General features: G+C 38.9%; 1 protein-coding gene across 1 annotated transcript in view; it reads right to left on the bottom strand.

Annotated features, from left to right (window-relative positions):
* Window positions 1–1,928: 1,928 nt before the first annotated feature.
* Atp13a3 (ATPase 13A3) overlaps window positions 1,929–24,024 on the bottom strand; it is an 82,246-nt gene continuing 60,150 nt past the window's right edge. Inside the window, 6 exon segments of the mRNA XM_042055879.1 lie at window positions 1,929–4,509; window positions 8,449–8,454; window positions 11,693–11,767; window positions 12,693–12,701; window positions 20,442–20,497; window positions 20,500–20,520. Coding sequence (XP_041911813.1) covers window positions 4,312–4,509; window positions 8,449–8,454; window positions 11,693–11,767; window positions 12,693–12,701; window positions 20,442–20,497; window positions 20,500–20,520 — 365 coding nt within the window. The 3' untranslated portion in view covers window positions 1,929–4,311.

Here is a 24,024-nt window from a genome sequence, read left to right as displayed (position 1 = left end):
CTAGGAGATAAGCAGTTTCTTTGTATGGTACCTAAGAGGCATTACTTTAAGGTACTTATATCACTAATTTCCATTGTAACACAAGTTCATGACTCTTCAACTGATTAAGAACCAAGATCCAATGTTTAGGGAGACAGCGCAGTCAGCAAAATGCTTGCCTTACAAACATGAAGACTCAATACATTCTGAGAACTCACAGGAGAAGCCAGGCATGGTAGTCAGAGATCCCTGGGCAAGCTGGTCACAGACCTTCACTCAAGACACCCATTATATATACAACACTCAACTGAGATTATAGAAGGGATAGTGGTTAAGAAGTGCTTTCTACAGTTGGGAAGGAGGCCCCCACAACGTATACAAGCACACAGACTGTTGTTCCCCTCCCCCCTCCTGTGGTGGAGATTGAGCCCAGGGCTTTGTACGCGGTAGGCAGGACAAAGCCTTCTACCACTGACTGATCCAAGTATATTCAAGCCCCACATTGGACTTTTAAAACTGGAACTACCTAGTCAGTTCTGAATTACAGGGCCAAAATAATGCCTTGTTAAGCTCTGATGGGTTCCTCTAGTGCTCCCCAAGAGAAGCACTCTAGAGCCCCAAACTGCCATCCTAACTGCAATCTGCAGTCAGCCCTTCCCGCAACCAGCCCATCTACTCAACAGCCAACCTGCCTTCCTCTCTAACCACCCACTCAGGTAAATTAGTCAACACAGCTGCTTCTCTGGAATCCGGATCCTTGTCTCAAGGGTTCCTATGGGTGCCCAGGCACACTACACCGATACTGGCTGTTGATCCATCCAACTACTGACAGATTATGTCTCTAGCATTATTTCAGCATTTCCCTCCCATCCCCTGATGTTTACCACGCGAAATCTATGTTATGTGTAACGGCTGCAACTTCCCTAAGGCACAGGCCAAAGGGTCACATGGAAACACTACTGTAATTCCAAATCGGGGGAAAAAAGTAAAAGAAAAAAAGAAAAGAAACTAAATAATGGGTCCTGAGAGAGCTGCATTTACATAACTTAAAAAAGAAAGAAAAATCAAACAAGTATGTAAAGACCCAGAAAATTTTAATTTATTAAAATTTTATTTTGAATAGCTTCAATCAAAAAGATTTTATAAGGTTATTTACAATGCTGAATGTACAATTATGATATCTACCTTTCTGACATCAGGGTACCATTCTTGAGGCAGCAATACAATTTTAAAAATATAAAGATGTGGTATCATTTCTGATATATAAAGTTACTTAAAAAAATTCACGGTCTTAGGGAGTTCACAAATCATAACAGGAAGTAACTTTATTAATTTCATGTGCACATAATTACCAAATTGTAAGACATTAAAAATACATGTAAATGTCCAGACTGTACAAGAAGTTAATACCCTATCTCGTTAAAAAGTTCCCAGTAACCTCCCACCATAAATATACAAAACCCTTTTCTTAGATACATCAAATCTGCATGCATAAAATTAGATGTTGCTCCTCACTGCATATGAGCTTTTGCTGCTTTTGGAACAGGTTTACATATGTGTATTTATATTATATATTATATTATATGCCATATGTAATTATATGCCATTTAATAATATAATATATATAATATATAATACACATCTATATATGACACATATTTACCATGCCTTTGAAAACTGTGGCAGAAACTTTCATCAACATGGGAAACAAATAAATAGTGTAAAAACAGTAACAGGTTTACTTCAATGCGAGTGGCGATTGGAAATCTTCCAAATGCCAGGCTGATAAACTTATGAAGCCCTGGTTTGTTGTTGTTCTCCACGCTGACCGAGCACTGTTCGCAGCAATGCTGTGCAGCAGCTGGTGTGCAGACAGGAGACAGTTACCGCTACTTGTTTATATTTGATGGAGGAAAACAACTTTAAAACAACCCTGAGGGAGACCCACATTAAAAAATCTTATTTATTTAAAAAGTTAAAAAGTTACATATCATTATTTAACAATTACTTTCCCGGACATTTCTGTCCTTTAAGTATGTGCATAAATAAAATTTAAATCAGCAATATTATCAATCTTAATACATCAAATAATATATGTACAGATTTTAAAATCTAGGTCTGTATATACTCAAATAATTTAATGTAAAATCCAGAACCCAAATCTCTATGTGACGGTGACCTACAGAAAACTTCCGTCTACCTATGGTACTAAGCAGGACCCATATCTGAACTCACAGACATTCCGCAAACAATATTCTCACTGGAACAACCTACCCTGTCTATGTTCAAATCTAACTTCCTACAAATGCTTTCTCTCACCTACATAAATCCTGTTTTCCTTTGCAAACAACATGGACAGATGAAATATAAACCCCTTATCAACTCTAAATATTAAAAAGGGTATGTGTCAAAAATAGCCTTTATGACCATTCTCTTGAGGTTGTTTTAAATACAATTGATATTGGGATTCTAAGCTGCAGCTAGAAATTAATTATATGCTTCTGCATTAAACCAAAAAAAAAGACTTAACAATTCAGAAAAATCACTAAGAATAATATGAGCATTATTTGAAATGAACATGGACAGTATAAAACAGAGAATAAGTAATTATAGAAAATAGTGCTAATTCACAGCTCAAGAGGTCTAAGATGCATAGCTTCATAGAATCATTCATGGGACAATTGTTCTTATCATCTAACATATAGTAATATCATACATTTTGTTGGAAAAATTCAATTATGTGTTTTGTAAGAATCACTAGTGGCAATAGCAGTAACAGTGATCCTGAGAATATTTTACATTTTTTTCTACAATTATCAAAACATCATTCAGGTCTCTGCACCATAAAAATAAGAAAAAAAATGGTTCAGAAATCTGGGTAACATCTGGGTAACTGGTAAGTATGTACCGGGACAGTATGATCAACTACGAGTGGAAGTGTAACATGTGGTTAGCTAAGAAAGAACATAGAATAACCTCACACTGCTTCACTAATTAGGGTCCATTTTTATAGCAATGCCAGCTCCCCAAGTTCATCATAACTATGGGCACTGCCAAACTCCCAAGTCCTACCTAGGAAGGCATTGTGGAAGTTCCTTGAGAATTGAACATTAATCAGATAAAACACAAGTGTGAAAAATGCTTTCTACATTTCTTTGGCTCAATAAATGTGTATACTTTATTTCCTCAAGCTCATTTGTAACAAAACAGGCATGTGCTGACCTCTGGTGCCACCTAATGCAGAAAACAAGCTCTACTCAAGTTCACATTGCTTTGTAAAAGCCAAACTCAGCATTCATTATTCCTTTAAAGGCCTCATTATCCAAAGGAGAGGCCATATACCAAGGTTAAGCTCTAACTCAAAAAACCAAACCAACAACAACCAAACCAAACAAATTTATCCTACTCCTTTAGGTTAAAAATAGAGGGAGCATTTAAAATGATATAAATCCTGAAAGAAAAACAAAGAGTGGGTATGAAGAGACGCGAGTTCTACCACCAAGGGAAACGATCATCCCTCTCTGCATGCATGTATATTGAGACAGGGCTTTACTAGCTACTCTAGGCTATCCTTGGACTAAGAACACTCCTCCTGCCTCAGCCTCCTGTGCAGGAGTACAGGCCTGTATCACCATGCCTGACTCAGAAATAAATCTTTTCTAGTAAAAAAGAACGTTTTTAATGAGGCCAACTGGGCTGTTGATGTCAGACACGGCATGAGACCCACAACTGTTACAAAGGCTATCAAGACAGCAGTGAAGCACCTTGCTGGCTAGAAAGTGACACCTAGGCAGTCTACACACAGAATATAAAACCAGAATGGAAGTTACCTGAGATGCTCAACCAACAATAACACACAAACTCACTCCTTCAGAAACTGGTATGTGTTTAACATAGAATTCTTTGGGAGAAACACTGGAATCAAAAAACAGACTTCCAACCTATTTTCACTGAAGGCTAATCACAATTACAACCATAAATTTTTAACAGTCCCAATTTAGGGTCTATATATAAAAGGAACTAGCTAATAAGGGGTTTGTAAAAATTAAATTTAAAAGAGGCAGACTAGTGTCCAAAGCTAAAAAATTTAAAAAAACCTAACAGCTGTCTCATACCCAATATAAAGTGTATATCATATTTAGGTTACTGCATGAAGATCTAGCCAGACTGATAGTTAATAACTGTGAGGCAAATGCCGTTTTACTGGTTTTGTTTTTTTTTTTTAATCAGCTACTGTCTTATAAGAGGGATATAAACTGAAACAGTGCCGTTCTGACACCCAGCATCACATCCTCCTGAATACTGTCACTCGCACAGCAGAGACAGTCTCTGCTATGCTATGGTGCTGATCTGACATGATCCATTCTCCTTTACTACAGTTTTGGCTTCCGTCGTGGTCTGAGGCTTAGGTGGCCATTCAGGGTCATCTCGGAGCTCCTGTGCCAGGTACATATATTTTGCTTTTGGTGTCTTCTTTCTGCAGCTCAAGGCCCAGGACAAGCAACATTTTCCCCACCGATCCACTGACTCCTGGGAAAGGAAAAACATCCTGAGTAAGGGCTTATTTGTTAACATGCACTGTGCACAGAACAATATGAAATACTTCTGAATACAACAAATAACTAGGAAAAAACTTTATGCAAAAAGGTCAGCTTTCAATTTAGGAACAGATTGTTTTTAAACAGGACTTTCCTCGGCTCCTTTAGTTTTGTGCACACATTCTCTTGTGTCCTTATGCTATTTAAGTAGCTTTCCCTAGCAGAAAAAAAACCTAGTTTATTATGAATAACTATTAAACTACTCAGGAAATATTTTTAATATTTAATTTGGAAATCCTCAAATTCTATCCCAAATTATTTTTTTATATTGATACCTAGCAATCACTTTTAGAAGAAAGTGACCATTGAAAGACATCACTGCTACTGCTAATAAAGACAAAGCCTGAGGTAAACACCAGAATCTCACGGTCACACTAAAAAAAAAAAAAAAAAATCTATTATTTAAAACCCATCTCCAGCCAGGCATGGGGCACACACCTGCAATCCCAGCTAGGGTGCTGTGGTGGTTTGTTTTTGTCACGCTAACACAGATAGGTCAGACTCATTGGCAAGAAGAAGCCTCAACCGAGAAATGCCTGTAGGCAAGTCTGTGGCATTTTCTTGATTAAAGGTAATGTGGGAGGGACCAGATGACTGGGGTGCTGCCACCAGAAAGCAAACTGAGCAAGCTATGGGGAACAAGGCAGTAAGCAATGTTCCCCACAGCCGCTGCTGCAGTTCCTGCCTTGGCTTCCCCTGATGGTAGACTGTAACTCTAGGCAAATAAGCCCTTCCCTCCCCAAGTTACTTTTAGTTATGGTATTTATCACAGCAATAAAAACCCAACTCACACAACTACATAGTAATTCTGTTTAAAAAAAAAAAAAAGTAACACCATACCCTCAATGATATAAAACTGCTTTCTCCCAGTAAGTTTCCTTAGTGCTCCATAATGGGAAGAAGATGCACAGAAAGATGCACAGTGAGAGCCGGGCTGAAGAGATGGCTCAGTGATAAAGAGAACCAACTGCTCTTTCAGAGGACTTGAGTTCAATTCCCAGCAACACACCACAGCTCACAACCACCCGTGACCTCAGCTCCAGGAGCTCTACGCCTCTTCTGTCCTCCACAGGCACTGTACATAGATGCACATATACCACACAACGTGGGCAAAACACAAATTCATAAAATAAAACTAAATTGAAACCATTGTGATCAATCATTACTGATGAATATGACCTTAGATAAATAATCCTTCAAGAACAGGAAGACAAAGAATCCTTCAAGAACAGGAAGACAAAGTTCTTGCAGGAAAATAACTCGACAGAATAGTTCCAAGTGAAGTTTGAAATAAATCTAAATGGCTATTTCACCTCTGAAAACAGCCCGTAAATTACTTGGTTATTGCTTCTTTCAAATAAAATTTATATCCCAGTTATCCTTTGCCAACAATAACCCCGTCCACACTAGGCTATGGCCTTAATGGAAGGCAATCCTACAAAATGGAAATACAACAGATAAAACATCCTAATGTGAACATCCACTGTACCTACAGTCAAGAAAGGCAAATGTGTTATAATACATAGTTGAAACACACTTCTTAATTGGCTAACAGGACCCAAGCATGTATAGTATCCTATATCCTAGTACTAGGGAGGCCAAGGCAGGAAATTTGGGGCTCATACCAGCCTGAGCTAAACAGTAGGTCTGGGACCAGTTTAAGCTACAAAGTGAAAACCTCTATCTCAACAGATTGGTCCATCAATAATAAGGCAAGTAGTAGCCAAAGGGAAGAACCAAAAGTACTTCAAAATAAAGCACTGAAAACTGTTATTCCCAGTACTTTTCTCGCTTTAGTAAGACAAACCACCAGGAACCCTGCCTCTCTTTTTCAGTATGTAAAATAAAACTGAGTTACATCACTCCCAAGGATTTAAAGGCAAAACTGTAGTCACAGATGAGTTATATTACATTCTAGGAAAAACTAAAGGATTTGAAGATGATTCATCCAGTAACCTCTATTACCACCACAATCAAAGTTATTAGCTGTGCATGATGGCACTTGCCTATAACACCAGTACGCAGGAGGATCTTCACAAGTTTGAGGCTGGCCTGGTCTATACCATGAGTTCAAGGCCAAGCCAGTGTTATACAGTAGAGAGACCCCCACATCAATAATAATAATAATAATAATAATAATAATAATGGAAAGCCAAGGTGGGGTGTGATATTACATTATTCTTTAAAAAGAATCCACCACAAATCCACCCAGGTAATCATGCCTGGGATCCCTCAGGTGATCAAGCAACAGTTAGCAGTTTCCTTCCCAGTGTAGCTGTACCACACAAGTCAGTCATCGAGATGACCCTATACTGCTGCATTTTACTGCTTCCCCAGTGCTTCGATTCTTCAGCCCAATTGTGGAAAAGAGCACTGTTCCTAAATATGAAAGCTGTCACTTTCACTGACAGTAGCACTGCTAAAGCACCACAGAGAAACACATCATGCTTGTCTGTGCAGACAGGAGACCTCTGAGTGGAAAGGTGATGCACAACAAAACAGGCAAAGAGTCGAGAGTAATGGATTCTAAGACACACAGACACACAGGAGACACACACATTCCCCTCTACATCCACTGCTCTACACCTGTGGAAACAAAGGCAAGCAATATAATTAAAGCCAATGACAAGTGACATCATAAGTGCAGTTGGCTTTAATATTTAATATATATGCATGTGTATGTATATGCCCAAACACATATACATTCACATCTGTTGAAAACAATGTATATTCATTGTACATCAAGTCACAAAGAACACCTGAGATTCCCCCTACCATAATTAGAAAACATGTTTGTTCCTGTAACCTTAGCTCCCCCAAATGTCACAAACAAAAAATAAATACACCACACACAAGGTTCATGAGACTGCACATAATGTACCACACACGTCCTCAAACAACATAATTCACTGGAAGAAAATATTAAGGGGCTACAGTCATGACAGACAAAAGTCAGGAAAGGAAAGATGACAGCAAAGGAAGACAGTCGATCATGTGTAACAAAAAGGGCATTTTAGTCATGGGACTTAGAATGAGCACTTGGATCTCCTCAACGCAGTGTCAGTTCCTGAAGGAGGACAACACTGAAGCCTTGGATTTAGTTGATTTGGAACGGTTGACATGGTCAAAAACAGAATCCTCTAAGACAAGAGCAAGAATATCACGGGTCAACAAAGAAACCAGACAGATGTTTATAAAAGACCTGCAGTCACAACCTTGCTTCTGAGATTTCCAAGTGGCTCATTCTAATGCCCAGATCTTTAAGGGCCGGCAGTCCTTTAGGAAGCATTTTTTTCCATGTATGGCATGTACTGTTATTTTCATAAATCTTCCACATCAATCCTCATTATAAACAAATATAATCCAAACATCCTACCAATCTATCTAAGTAAATTCAAATGGTATTTTCAAATAGTTTTTTCAAGTTGCATAATGGCTACTGCTCAGTTAGATTTTCACGAAAGAGAAAACGTAACTCAGGCATAAACCTGAGGGTCACAGTGCACAACAGCATGATTCTAGTTCTCTCATGACTTCCAACCACCATCAGTTTAGTGTGGGGCCTAAACTGCAACCTACAGCCCTGAACTAACCCAGCAGTGCCCTGAATATGAAAGCTCTCTAACACTGAGAGCTGCAGTCTGGGATCTCATGGGCTTCTCTGTAAAAACTGAGCACCTCCAGTTAGGCAGTGCAGAGTAAGGGGCTGTGGCAGAACAACAACAGCACACACGGCCTGCAGTAAAGCTAGTGTCACCAGCCATCTCTGTTTCCTACAGTAGAGCTCTCTACATCAGCATGGGTCCAGCTCTTTTTTGGCAGGAGTTATTGTCTATGTACCAAAGGACATTTATTTAGCAGTACCAATGACCTCTACCTATTCTATATGCCAATAACAACCTCTTCTCCCTTAATGTGGTGATAACCAAAATTGTGTACAGACACTGCCACTCCCTGGCGGGGGAGGAGAGGGATCTTGGACAGAGTTGCCACTGAACAAGAAGCAAAGCACTTCAGCACAGAAGCATCACTAAAGGAAACTTAATCTTTATGCACCAAGATAAGGACTCTCCTTTTCTAAAAATAAAGCTCCAAAAAAGTGCTTTCTAAAACCACAGAACTAATCCAGAATGGGTCTATTTGCAGGACTTGCTGAGCTTACATGCTAATGGACTGCCTCTGTTATCTTTATTACCTCCAAGAACATTTTAGAGGTAGAACTTCACATGAATAAAAACTTAAAAATTAAGAAACATATTTACAAATTTTGAGAGACAGTAGTAAAGAATATATATACATATTTGCCATTCTAATGTGCTTGAATAACTGGGGATTTCTTTGAGCTGAGTAGGGTGGCACTTAATCCCAGCACTCAGAAGGCAGAGGGTTGGCAGATCTCTGAGTTCCAAGATAACCTTGGCTACAAGATAAACTGTCTCCAAAAACCAAAAAGAAAAAAAAGGCATTTCTAATTCAAATATTTTGTACCTTAAAAAGACCCATCTTTTAAGCAAGTAAACCCGGTTAAAAATTTGTATGTTTCCCTAGGCCTGTGCCTTTCCACACTAATATCTCACACGAGAAGGGTGACCAGAGCCAGTCCGAGCTGAAATAATGTACGATACTGAAGTCCCAAAAGAAAAATACAGCTATGTCATTATCACAGAGGAGGTTCAGCTAAAGGACCTGAGCTCCACAGGTCTTTCTGGTCCTGCCCTACACTAGTGACAAACAATAGCACTGAACTGCTTTGAGAAAAAAGAAACTGGAGTTGACTTCAGACTCGGGCTGTCACTGCATACCACTGTTATTCCACCCTATTCCACCATGCAGCACAGAGCACAAAGTAGCACTCTACATCGTATACAGCAGCCTGGAATCTAACCTGGATCTCAGCCCGCTTAATCACCAAACATAAAACTCGGGAAGTCACCATTTAGGTAAAAGGTATGAAAATGGAGTTGATGCTCTAAGTCAGAAATGCCAATCCTTGAACACATATTAGCAAGGCACATCACTCATGTTATAAAGAACAGTGGTAACATGTGGAAACAGGTTCCAATGTGATACAATCTGTCCCTTGAACTCTCTATGATCATTCCTTCTACCCCCACCTCTTCCTGTGCTGGGACTGTGTGCTACAACTTTTGGCAAGGTGCGATGTTAAATGTTAAAGTTATTGTAGGGCTATGATTGAATGACAGCAATCTACAGACTAACCTGTACGTTCTATCAAGAGCTCTCGGGAGGCAGAGGCAGGCGGATCTCTGTGAGTTTGAGGTCAGCCTGTTCTACAAGAGCTAGTTCCAGGACAGACTCCCAAGCTACAGAGAAACTCTGTCTCTAGGAAAAGTGTGTGTTGGGGGGGGGGGGGGGGGGGGGGGAGAGCTCTACTGTAACAACCTCACACTAGGTAACAAACTTTTCTTTCCTTTTGCCAGAGGATCTCTGTGCTATCTGATAAATCAGTTATTCCGCTGCCTTTAAAAGCCCTCATCACTGCTTACACAGAAATGAGCAAATAATTTTTGAATGACTGGTACTAGTCAGGGAAAGCTAAAGGCCACATTAAATTAATGCATAGCAACTATCAGAACAAAAACACAGAATAAAATCACAAAAAGTGTCTCCTCATCATTATCTAAGAAAAAAACAAATTTTGTTTACATGACTGTCATTTACCTTCTAATCAGACTAGTGAAAATATAATAGCATGCATATAAAGCAATATAACATAAACGATAAATCAGGCAAAAAATTAACAGAATTAACTCTCAGCTGGGGTGGTAGTGTTGTACGCTTTATTCCCAGCACTCATAGGCAGGGGTAGGCAGATCTCTGGGAGTTCAAAGCCAACCTGGTCTATACAGTGATTCCAAAACAGCCATGGCTACACAGAGAAACCCTTCTGAGGGAAGAAAAAATTAACTCCTCATCTTTTAGGATAAGACAGACTGAGACATTCGAGTAAGCACATACACACATACAGAGGATTGGAATGGAAGAGACGTACGAAATTCTCAAAGTCCTAAAAAACCTATATTAAGTATTGAGTTTTCTAGGACTCCTTACCAAAAAAGAAAAGGAAATGCCAGGCACAACAGAGGGCGGCTGAAGCTGAACACACAGATAACAAACAAAAGTACACAGTGGGAAAGCCAGTATGTAACGTGAAGAATCAACATAATCAACAGCTCGTTTCCAACCTGTGGTGGCTGTGTGGTGGTGAAACGATACTCTCCTTGTTTGTCTCGACTGAACACAACCTTCCAAAGGACCGGTCAAGGAAGAGCTCTGAGAGATATTCCAGTGAGTTAAGAATTAAAAATGCCAGGTCATTCCTTTTCAACATGCACATTTGCTAACATTCACACAATGTTGCATCATTAATATAAAAAATGTGATTTGTTTTTCACATGGCAAACTTCAGTAAATACTACAAAAGGCTACGTAACTTTTGTAACAAATACAAGTCATAAAATTCTTGATAAAAACAAGACTAAAATTTTCTACAAATCAGGTTCTGATCCCCAGTGCTTCCCTAAATTAACATGCTGATGATTCATGGCCATTTTCTTAAAAAGTTACTCTTACTTAATATCTAGTATTAATTCTGTCTACATATCTATACAAACATTTCATCAGCAACCAATACAAATATTCTCTACATAACAAGAATAAAGATGAACTTACACAGTAGGAAAGAATCCTAACATGATCTTAAATGTGCTTTCTATGGATTTTGAATAGAAAATACACATTCTATAGAATGTAAAATGATCGGCTACAAATATCCATGCTCCCATCTCATCTCAATTTCAACCCAAGCCATTTTTCCAAGCGGCACACTATACTTTCTGTTGGGAACACAGATGGCTCTGTGAGCCGCACGGACACCTACTCTTCTCTCTACGCTATCTCACTATCTAAATGCCTCCTATATTCATGAATGCAACTTCATCAAATCTATATAGAACTGCAGAAAGGTCTGATCAGGAAGTTGAAACAATCTGCCTAAAATAAGAGTGTGGGCTTCTGTATAATATTAGCTGTTCTCCCACCACTACCACCTTTAAATCACCCAAGAATCCCAAAGCTGGGTACTTACCTCAAACTGTGATAGACACGAAGGCATTGATAAGAACAATGATAAGCATATGTATAACGCCACTGTATGGTACACATACAATCTAGAAGAAGAAAACAAAATTAAGTTAGGCTTAATTGATATTATAGGCATTATATCGTGGTATCTGAAGTAATGCCTGTAATCCCAGTCAGTACTTAGGAGGCCAGAAAAAGGAAGATCATGAGTTCAGTTAATCCTTATGAATCTTTAGGTTCAAATCAGAGTGGAATACTGACACCTTATCTCAAAAAAAAAAAATGTGAGTTTACCAAAGCAATGCTATGTACCCTATATGTATATACTATTTACATAGGTACATGTATATATACACACATATAAAATGCAAATACATACTTTAATCCATTTAACTTTTGGTAATACCACAAAGTATGCATCTTTTCACAGCACAATAAAACTATCTCACAATTTAAAAAGTGATTGCTCTCACCATTGAATCTTTTTTGTTTGTTTTTCAAGACAGGGTGTCTCTGTGTAGCCTTGGTTGTCCTGGAAGTCACTCTGTAGACCAGGCTGGCCTCGAACTCACAGAGATTCTGCCTGCCTCTTGCCTCCCAAGTGCTGGGATTAAAGGTGTGCATTACCATTGCCCTAGCTAGCATTAAATCTTAAGAGACTCAAAATAATCTACAGTATTACAAAAATGTCTAACAAGTTTTTTTTTTTTTTAAATAAAAATCTTTCAGAAATGAGGCAGAGACAACTAGAGCAATGGCTCTGTGGTTAGGAAGCACGTGCTTCTCTTCCAAAGGCTCTAACTTTGGTTCTCAGCATCCAGATCTGATAGCTACAAGATCTGTTGCTGCCTGTTAACTTCCAACACCAAGGGATTAAGTTGCTGTTTGTCGTCTGGCCTCTGTAGGCCCTGCAGATCAGCATGTATATTCCTCCTATATATACCATATAGTGTAAAAAATGAATCTTTTTTAAAATGCTGGTCAATTAAGTTGACTTTCCCCTGTTCAAGCTTCTAACAGCTAGAACTCATCCCACACCACAATATCTAACACTAAAAATCGGATTGCTTCTCTCTCTGACCTAAAACATCCTTTAGTCAGCAAATATTTATCAATGAGTAGCTAAAACACATGTAAGAGGTGAAGGAGTAATTGACCTAATGTACTTCCTATTAACATACTATACTGCTCTAGTAAAGTCTGAGATGAGAAGACTGCAAGAGATACTAGACGCCAAGCCAGACCAGGGACAATGAACCATGAAGCTCAAGGAAAAAATTTTCAGAACAGGGGGGGAAAAAACTAAAACAAACAACACACACACACACACACCACCACACACACACACAGAGAGGGGGGGGGGCAAGATGAAAGAGAACATGATACATTTAGCTTTAAGCCTTAGCTTCTAGATATCGTATGTGTGTGTGATGTATACACATAACTTGTGCACACACAACACAGGAGGTCAAAGGAGGATGTCAAGTTTCCTGTTCTAATCACTCTCAATATATGTCCTTAATGTAGGGATTAGAAGCATACCAAAACCATATGCAAGGCATTTATGTGGGTTCTGGGGATTGAACTTGGGGGGTCCAGTCAAACCCTGAGCTAGTTCAACTCCAAAGTTAGACTTTTTAAAATGCTCACTTTGGGGCAACTGCTATCACTTAGTATTCAGGTCTACCATTCAACAGTTAACAGCTAAACTCAGGGTATAGACTGAACAGTCTTTAACTTACTGATGCCAACTGCAAGGCAAACTATTGCATACAAGGCAGATCAGCTGAGTACTGAGCGAAAAGAGGGACATGATCAGAAAGATGAGGAACTAATGTTTAAAGATAAGTCAGAAAGAAAAGAGCCACAATGGAGGATCTAGAAGGAGGATCACGGAAGGCAGGAGAAAGCCAATGGGAAGAAAGCACACAACTAAGGGGAAGATGTCTCAAAAACCTGGCCTGGTTACAATGGTTCAGTATTTTTGGAACTAAAGAGGCGGGGGGGACACGACACGACTGGAGTTAGAACAAAAAACTTAAGACACACGCACACTACACGTAACTAATAAGGTGGCTAATGGTCTTGGTCAGGGGTAGTTTCAGTAGCTCAGCCATGCTAGGGTGGCAAAGTGTATTGAGGGTGAGCAGAATATGTGTTAACACTTAACTCAATCTCTCAATCAAAATATGAACACAGTTGTGCACTGCTCTTCAAAAGTTCAGTAATGCATTTTTTATGAAAAGACTCAAGATAAAATTTCCTATAGCTAGGGTAAGGTTTGTCACTCTTTCCAAACTCATGCTGAGATGTGATTCCCACCCTAAGTGTTAACAGGCAATGGGGTCTTTAAAGCAATTAGTTTAAAGGGGTTCCATTTTCAAGAAAGGATCAATGTACTTTCTCTGCTAAGACAGTTATAAACCAAAGCAGGTTGTCCAAAATGAACTCGGGGGGGCCTTCCATGGGCTCTTTTGCACGCCAATTTCAAAATCCACCTTTGGCTCTCAGAGGGAAATGGAAATCCTCACTGAAAGCTGATCAGATGCTGCTGCAGGGCTCTCAGACCTCCAGAATGTTAAGCTAAAAGGAATCAAAAACAAAACCTTCTCTTCTCTTTATAAACTATCTTCCTTCAAGTATTTCTGTTGTGGCAACAGAAAACACTGGAAGGGCTTAGAGTGATAGCTCAGCATTTAAGAGTACTCAGTTCCAGCACTAAAATGGTGGCTCACAAATGCCTATAACACCAGTTCCAAAGGGTCAGTGGTATCTTTTCCCTGGCTTATTTGGAGTACGCAGACAAGCTGTATTACATATAGACGTACAAGCAACAGTACATATAGATTATGTAGATACACACACAAAAAATCTTTTAAAAATGAAAACATGAGACTAAACCAGGTAACGATGGTGCAGCTCACACCTTAATCCCAACACTTGGGAGGGCAGAGGCAGGAGGAGCTCTCTGAGTTCAAGGCCAGCCTGGTCTATAGAGTGAGTTCCAGAATAATCAGAGCTGTTACACAAAGAAAACCCTCTTCAAAACAAGCAAACAAACAAAATAACAAGCAACAACAAAAATCACACACAAAGAGCTGAAGAGCTGGCTAAGAGGGCAAAGGAGAATGTGCTATTCCTCCATGGTCCCAAGGTTAGTTCCCAGAACTGACTATCTGGTGACTCACAAACTCACTCATAACTCTAGTTTCTGAGGATCCAAGGCCTCTGGCCCCTGAGGGAAACCTGCACTTAGATACACATATCTACATGTAAACACACACACACACACACACACGTATGTATGTATGTATGTATGTATTATATTAAAAAATCTGGAAAAAAAAACAAAACAGTAAGAACTAAAACACACTCCGAGAAACTCCATTTTTGTAGCTGGCCTATAAATACATACCTATTTGTGTTATAAAACTTAGAACATCAAGATATTGTTTAATAACCTAAATGAAACTAGTTTAAAGGCGGGGGGTGGCTGCATTACAGATTTCTCTTGAATCTTCTTTTTAAGAACAAGGTCTTGGGGGCTGGAGAGATGGCTCAGAGGTTAAGAGCAGTGCCTGCTCTTCCAAAGGTCTTGATTCAATTCCAGCAACCACATGTGACTCACACCATCTGTAATGAGATCTGGTGCCCTCTTCTGGCCTGCAGGCACACACACAGATAGAATATTGTATACATAAAAATAAATAAATAAATATTAAAACAAAACAAAACAAGGTCTCACTTTGTTTCCTATGGTAGCCTCAAACTCCTGAGCTCAAACAATCCTCCTGCCTTGGTATCTCATGTTAGTGTAAATAGATATGGCTTTTGTTCCCTTGACATACCAATCCTGCAAAACATTGAACAAAAATGTACAAAACATCTCATGGAGAAAATTACATTACAGAATGGAATCTTCACTGTTAACTCTGTGAGACAGAGTTTCCTTTCCAAAAAGAATCTGACTAGAGATGCAGGAATTTAATCATGGGTGCCACCATCCCATGGGATTGGGGGTCCAGACTGATAAAGGCAGGAAAAAAAGATCACCTCCCTATTCAAGAGCTATGAAAAGGATACAACACACACTGCAGAGAGCAAACGCCCTTATTTACGCCACGCCCCCCCCCCCCCCCCAATGTGGAGCCTCTGAGAGCTGCAACTTTCAATTCAATGCAACTGTACTCTTTATTTTCTATTATTTAATCTCCACCCTTGTGCATGTGTTTCTTGGTAGTTTTGTCTATTTACTGCTGTTAGGTTTCTTCACCCATCAGGCTTTCTTTTAACTATACCTTCCATCTATGCTTCTTTTTTTTTTTTTTTTTTTTTCCCGAGACAGGGTCTCTCTGCAGCTTTTTTAGAGCCTGTCCTGGAACTATCTCTTGTAGACCAGGCTGGCCTCGAACTCACAGAGATCCGCCTGCCTCTGCCTCCCGAGTGCTGGGATTAAAGGCGTGTGCCACCACCGCCTGGCTATGCTTCATCTCTTACTTCAATGTCTTTTCCCTTTTCACCTTTAATCCCTCCTCTTTTGGCCTCTCAATGATAACCTTCCACAGCCTTACCAATTCCTATTATCTGTGAACCCTAACAGTATCTCACCTTCCCTCTCCTTGATTCTTTCCTTAAAGCTGAACTCATACTTATTCTTACCCTCACCCACCCAACTTTGATCCCAATCCTAACCTCATTAACTAAAATATTCCACTATTATCAGTGGTAGTTTCATTCTCCAGACTCAATTCAAAGGAGTGCTGTGGTTACTATATTCACCTCATGAAATAAACAAAGCCTACTACCAGAACTTCTTTCTTAACTAATCCTCAACTCTACCATATACCTAAGTCTCATCTTGAACATAAGATGTGCTTAATAAAAAAAAAAAAAACTTTCAAAAAATTGCTAATCCTACAGTACGGCATCTAGTATGAATTATATGAAACACCTGGCAGAGAACATAAAGATAAGTTATACTTGAAGATTTCAAAAACAAAATAAGCTGCTGAATAAAAATATAAGCATTGAACAAAACAGAGAAGGTAATGTAAGGCTCTAAAGAGGAATTCAGAAATGGAAATACTAAAAATCAATCATCTGCAATGCCTGGGGGTGGAGATGGGTCAAATAAAAAGCTCCCTGCAACTGAATGGATCAAGGAAGAGAGAAAATGGAGGAATGAGAACAACCCAACATGCTACAAAGAAAGGTATAAAGTTGCTAGTGAGAATTTATAAAGACCATTCTGTAAAGACCAAATACAGGCATAGGAGAAAAATCTCATTTTAAAAGGGAGAGAGAACATTAACAATATTTCTTCACATTAGGAAAGATGCCAGCCTAGTTAGCAGGCCACAAGAACCAGAAAAGAAGCTCCTCAGTCAACGGCATCATTAAACACAAACTGAAAGCAGCAGGATAAAGGTCAACACAACACATCAAGGCAGCTTATCAGGAGAGCAGAGGGGCAACTGAATTTTAAGAGCCAAGAGGCTTGTAATGGTGTCTTTCAAGTTCTGAAAGACAACAGCCAACCCAGAATACAGGATACTTACCCCAACTGTGACGTGCTTAATATGCCTGAAACAAACTACCTGTGTTAGTTTCTCTAAGTTTAAAAGAACACTGGCTACTGAGTTGTGTTTAACCGGACTCTCTTTTGTCTTAACACTGTGCTGCTTGCAGAGTGCCCACAAGAAAGAACACGACTCCACTTGGTCAAAGCAATCTTGAGAAAAATAACACTGCTTAAGGTATAACCATAATTGATTTCTAGTTATGCTAAAGAGCCACTGTAACAAAAGCAGCATGGCAATGGCAAACAACAATAACAACAAAACCTCAGATATGGAGATCAACAGAATATAATAGAGGATCCACGTAAGAGCGTACACAACTATAAGATGCCAAAAGCACGGATAGAAAAAAAGGTAGCATTTTCAACAAAGTATGATGGGGAAACTGGAGACCAAAATGTAGAACAAAACTAGTGCCTTATCTCAACTCTAGATGGATAAAGAACCTCAGCATAAGACCTGAAACTTTCTCAAGAAAAAATAGAAAGCAGATATTAAGGTAAGGGAACAACATTATGAAAAAAAAAAAAAAAACTGACTGCGCAGGCAGGAAATAAGACCAATAAAAAAATAGGATTTCATAAACAAAAAGCTGATATACAGTAAAACCACCAGCCACCAAAATCCCGTCAGTCAAGTGAAAGACAGCCTATAGAATGGGTTTAAAAAAATTGCCATATACACATCTGACAGAGGATTAGTATATAGAATATACAAAAAATTCAAGAAACTAAAAACTAAGGGAAACAGTGCCCCTCCCACCCAGGGGAAAAAAATCAACAAAAGGGGGTACTGAGCAGAGAATTCTCAAAAGAAAAAAAAAAAAAAAAAGCTGGAAAATAAACATTTAAAAGTATTCAATACCAGTAACCACTGAGAAAACTGAAACTACTTTGAGGCTGCAATCTTACCCTAGTCATAATGGCTAACCTTCAAGGAAAACAAACAATACCAAATGCTGGTGAAAATGTGGGGAAGAGAACCCTTAATCCACTGTTGGTGGGAGTATGAATTGGGATAGCCACCATGGAAACCAGAGGTTTCTAATTGAAAAACGAGAATTACCATGATCCCAGCAATACCACTCATGGAAATCTTCAACGATTTCATATCCTACTACAGAAATATTTACACATCATGTTCAAGGCTGCTCTAGTCACAATAGCCTAGGAAATGAATGGATAATGAAAATGTGCTGCATACATAATTTATTCAGCTGTAAAAAGTAAATTATGTAAATAAAAATGAAATTATGTAAAGGCTATAAAGAAAAATGAAATCATATGCAGAAAGATGGATGGAACTGGAAAATATACTAAGTGAAACAACTTAGGTCCAGAAAGACAAATACTTCACTCTCTCTCCCATATGGAGAGGAGCTAGAAAAGGCATATTGAGAGGGAAAGGAGACCTTAAAGGGGATGGAAAGAGTGGCACGCATGTAATATAAAAGTAGAGGGGGAAAGTGGTAGTGTTTAGGCAGGGTTTCAGGTGATGGAAACGTTTAAATACGGCTGGGGCGATGGGGAGGAAGAAAAAGGAGGGGGGTGAGCTAAGAAAAAAAGCTTTAAAAGAAATCTCTTTGTAAACTAAGTTTAAAATGTGCATGCAGGGACTGGAGAGATGACTCAGTGGTTAAGGGACTGTGGAGGAGCACCCACAAGACAGCTCAACAACTGTCGGTAACTCCAGCTGATCTGACTCCCTCCTTCTGGTCTCCTGTGGGCACTGAATACATGTAGTGCATCTACAACACATGTAAGCAAACCACTCACACATACAAATAAAAATAAGTGTTAAAAAAGTATAAATATCAGAAAGAAGAAAACTGAGTTTGAAAGAAGTATCATGTAAAGGTGAACAACACTTTCCCCAGAAGACATAAATTATTACATAAAAATTATCAGTGTCAGGTGTGGTATACTTTTCCTATAAACTATGGGTCAGGGAGGCCCTAGAGTCAATCTCCCTGCAACAGCACAGGTTATCGCCACTGGCTCTTGGTTGTCCATCACAGCTAGAAGGTAAGTCTATCTAGTGCCAAAGATACAATACACTCTGGTTACAGGATACAGAGAAATCAAGCTGGAACTGACCTGGAAAATTCAGCAGTGCACCTGGCACGCTACGATAGAGATCTGCCTGCCAAGCAAAGATGTGCGTACTAGTTCAACAGTGACACAAAGTTCAGAGGAACTGCTCTCTGACTAGATTTCAGGGGCCTGCTCTACAGAACAGACTCCACTATAGATTTGGTAGCTGCAAATGTGGGTCAAGAGTCCAGAGCTTGGGAGGTCGGGATCCCAAGAGGCAACTACTATTGTTTTTGCTCAATGGATATAAATTTCTTAATATCTTCCACTGGTTAATGATGCTCTCAACCTTGGCCAGAGAAGCTTATTTTGGCAATGGCAAAGCGTCAATATAGAGATTCTCTCTGCTTTCTGACTATGTGACTAGCTGTCTCAAACTCCTGACAGCATCCATTATCCATCTTGACAAAAAATATCCCCTCAAACTATGGACCACAATAAATCCTCCCTTTCTCAAATGGCTTATCAGTTATTGTCACAGCAACGAGAGAATAACAACTCAGTATAACTCTAATTCCAAGGGTGCTTTTCTTGGTACCCGACAAGCCAAACCTAAAATTTAGAAAGAAATACTCCCAGACAAACACATCTTGATGATTCTATCACGTTGTTCCTGAAATATATAAGATCCCTTACAAAGTCATAATAATTTGGCGAGTCTGGCACTACCAGGAAAAGATAAAGAGAACTCAAGTATAAAATAAAGCCCCTAACAGGATGAAAATCACAAATTTTACATTTGGGGAACTGAAAGATGTCAGAAGAACCACTGAAGGAAGACACATGGGAAAAGAATAGGCCAATGAACTAATCAGGTGTAACCAATAAAATCAATTTATTATGTTCTTTTAGAGCATCGTTTAGTAAATACAACCACATCTTAGACAAAGGAAAAGAAGCAATATTGGGAAAAATAAATGGAGGTAGTTTAATCTGTCCGTCAGTATCAAAGATCAGAAATATCATTTAGCTGTATACCTTCCATATAATAGTACAGCACCAAGCTATTCTACGAATGTCTTAATTACTGTTACCCCAGTTACCGTCAACCAGTGACAATAGTGAAGTGCTAAGCCTTACCTCAGAACCTGGTCAACAGAGGCAACTGGATGCAACATGATGAACAGTATGAAAACATACAAATAATCACAGATATAACAAAAAAATCTGGAAAGAAAGTAAACAATTAAATTAGGCATTTCTTTAAATTAAAGATGCCAAACAACCAAAAAGCATATAATTACTTCAAGATTTAGTACCTCTACTTAAGATGAAATATAAAAAAGCATATGCTGTTATTTCCTACAGTATAAGACATTCTGCAAACCCCACAAGACATCTAAAGTCCGTTAGCTTCAATCTTAATGTACGTCAGATAATAGTAGAACATGCTTTATTCCCAGCATCCAGATACAGATTTGAGTTCCAGGCCAGCCAGAAGTATATAGTTATAGATACTTATAAAGTGATTCCCCTGCCCGCAATTCTAATACTTACAAATGGAAATCTAATATTCTACTTCACAAGTACAACTAAATTAATGTATATTAGTTATCCGAAGTTGTTATGGTAAAGAAAGTGCTAGTTGGAAATACACAAATACAAGCAGTAAAAATGGGGAGAAAAAATAAAGAACTAAAAGAAATAGTCACAGGCAAGTACAATGGCACAGAACTGGAGAGCAGAGTAGGAAGACTGAGTTTGATAAGATCTATCTCAGGAGAAGAATGAATCAAAATGAGATGGATTGATGGATGAAGTTCCTGAAGACATAACCCATATTAGGTTAGGTACTTTCCAAATCTTACTGCATAATTTTGTTCCCTGATAAACTTAGTTAAGAAGTTGCTGAGCTCCCCCCACATCTGACTTCTAAAAACCTGCCAAGATTTCCATAAGAGGGGAAAAAAAGTTATCTTCCACTGGAGATAAAACATCTACTATGGGCTGGGAGATGCTCGCAGTGGAACACTTGTGCTCTTCCAGAAGATATAAGTTCTGTTTCCAACACCCAGGTCTGGTAGCTCACACTGTATCTAACTCCAGCTTCAAGAGAATCTAGTAACCTTTTCTGGCATCTGTGAGCACTGCATACAAGTCACACGGAGATGAAGATGGAGACAACCCATAAATAAAAATAAGTCAAGAACTAGTCAAAAAAGGTAGACGTCACATGGCTTTTCATAAGCACACAATTTTTTGAAAATAATCTAAGAATTCAACAAAAAATGGAAAATCAACTATTCAGAGAGCTAGGAATGTCTAGTAGATTACCCTCAGCTTCTGGGTCCTCTTAGAATTGTCAGCAAGTGAGCATTTAGCAATCCTGTTAAAGTACAAATGCTCTTCACTAGAGACAAGTGCCAGAGTAAGTTATGTGGTTGCTGGTGATTGATGGGTCCTGGAGCAAAGTGGTTAAGCTAAGAACAACTTGGGCTATGGACACTGTTAGTTTGGTGGTACATGTCTACAGTTCCAAGATTTGGAAGACTGAAACAGAAACCACGACCAGTTCAAGGCCAAAAGCCTAGATTGGACAGCAAGACACTGTCTCAATGTTCTCTAAAAACATTGGAAATATACAGGTAAAATCAAGTCCCAGATGACTGTACACAAATCTTTCTGACAGAAAAGGATTTCCTGCCTATTCCCCAAAATTAAAATACATAAAGCAAAATATACACCTATGATTTGTTGTCCTCAATAAACAGTTCTCTTGCTGCTTCTCAATCCTGTTTCTTTTCTCAAACATTAACTGCCACCTTCTGACTTAGCTCTCTATCCCTTTTCCTTTACTCAGCTATCTGTCTCTGAGAGGTGAACATATTTTGTAGGGCTAAGTTATCTGAATTATTCCCACCAATTAAGGCATGACAAAGAGACAGGAGAGGTCAACATTTCAGCCTCAACACTTCAAAGGCAAAGACAGAAAATGGACTTTTACAAACAAAAACTACAAGGACCAAGCAACAAACTGAAACAGAAGCTGAAACTGCCGGGCATAGACGGCTCAACACCTACAACACCACAACCTGGGAGGTGGAAGATCAAAAGTTCACATCAATCACCCTCAGCTACGTAAGATCCTGCCTCAAACAAAGAAGTTCAATCTAGTGAAAAATGACAATTAAGAGTACATTATCATGGTACTTGAAATGGAAGCACAGCCAAACATAATAGTGTACAATAACAGCTTGAAAATGCTAGACTGAGAGTAGGTTTTATTTTAAATTGAAAATAAATCAGAAAGGAGGGAATACCATTCAGGAGAGGGCGCCTCCGATATTAGTTACAGTAACAAATAAAAATCTCAAAATAAATATATACATTACATTGATTAGAACTTGAGAACAACTGAATGGTCCTAGCAAAGAACTAGTCCAAAAATTGCAATGGCAATGCATGTCAGTGACAGGAAAACAAGGGGTGAAAGACAACTAGCAAAAGGTATATAGCCAACTAGAATTGGTTCCTCTATAAACTCTTGCATATGCTTTACAAAAATTTTTATCATTATACCTCTGCTGAAATATTTTAGAACATTTAAAAGAAATCAGGGCCATTATCAACAATAAAGTGGTTATCATGTATTCACATCAATTGGAAGCTAAATGAGAAGATAAATGTGAAGTTTTCAAAAATCCTGTAACATGTATTTGCGGAGTGGAAGGGGATTTGAGATAGGGCTTCTCTGTGGTAGCACTGGTTATAACTCTCCCTGCTTGGAATAACTCAATCTCTTATTTTTCAACAATTTAAGTATTGATAGGGTGGAGTATATTTCCTTAGATGTTAATTTTCCTAATGGGGAAACAACCTGAAGGCAGTTTTCTTTATAACTAAAAGGAGAAAAAAAGGAAAACCACTTTCTCTCTAGACACAGTGCACTGCACCTGCCAATCTTAGCAAAAGTACGAAATCTGCCAAGAAAACTTGGTAAGACTCTATCTCAAGAGATAAAAGAGGGGGGGTGCTGGATGAGGGGGCTCAGCGGGTAAAGGTGCATAAGTCCAGTGACCTGAGTCTGATCCCTGACACCCACGTAAAAGGTGGAAGGAGAAAGCGGACTCCTGTCCTCAACAGACAATATTTAAAAAAAAAAAAAAAAAAAGGTAAGGAAGGGCTAGGGATGAGGCTCAGTTGGAAGATGCTTACCCAGCTTTACACCCAGGTTGGGCCCCTAATGTTACAGAAACTGGGTATGGTAGCAAAACCCCCTGCAATCCTAGCACTCAAGAATGAAGGCAAGAGGATCAGAAGATCAGGGTAACCTCAGTTTATGCAGCCTGAACTACACAAGACCTTACCTCTAAAATCAACAACAAATAAAATAGAGTTGGGGATATAGTTCAATGGCTTGTGGTGAGAGTCCCTAGGTTTAAGCCCTTAATATTATCTCCATTCCCTTCCTCTAACTCCGCCCCCCACAAAAGGTTCACCTTTCAGTACATTAACTTTAGTTTCATAAACTAAAACTATACATATACTAAAGGTCCTATTTTAAGTATCACAGAAGGGTTCTAGTGGGTCTTAGTTACAGCTATGAGTACAGTTACATAGTAACATGTATAATAAATACATAATAATAAAGTTCTTATCTTAGAGAGAACTATCAGTACAAAAGGAAAGAACAAAAAACTTCCAGTAAAAACAAATTTCAATATTAGCTGT

Source organism: Arvicola amphibius, chromosome 10, assembly GCF_903992535.2.
Source record: "Arvicola amphibius chromosome 10, mArvAmp1.2, whole genome shotgun sequence".
NCBI lineage: Eukaryota > Metazoa > Chordata > Mammalia > Rodentia > Cricetidae > Arvicola > Arvicola amphibius.
This window is presented reverse-complemented; position numbering and strand designations above follow the sequence as displayed.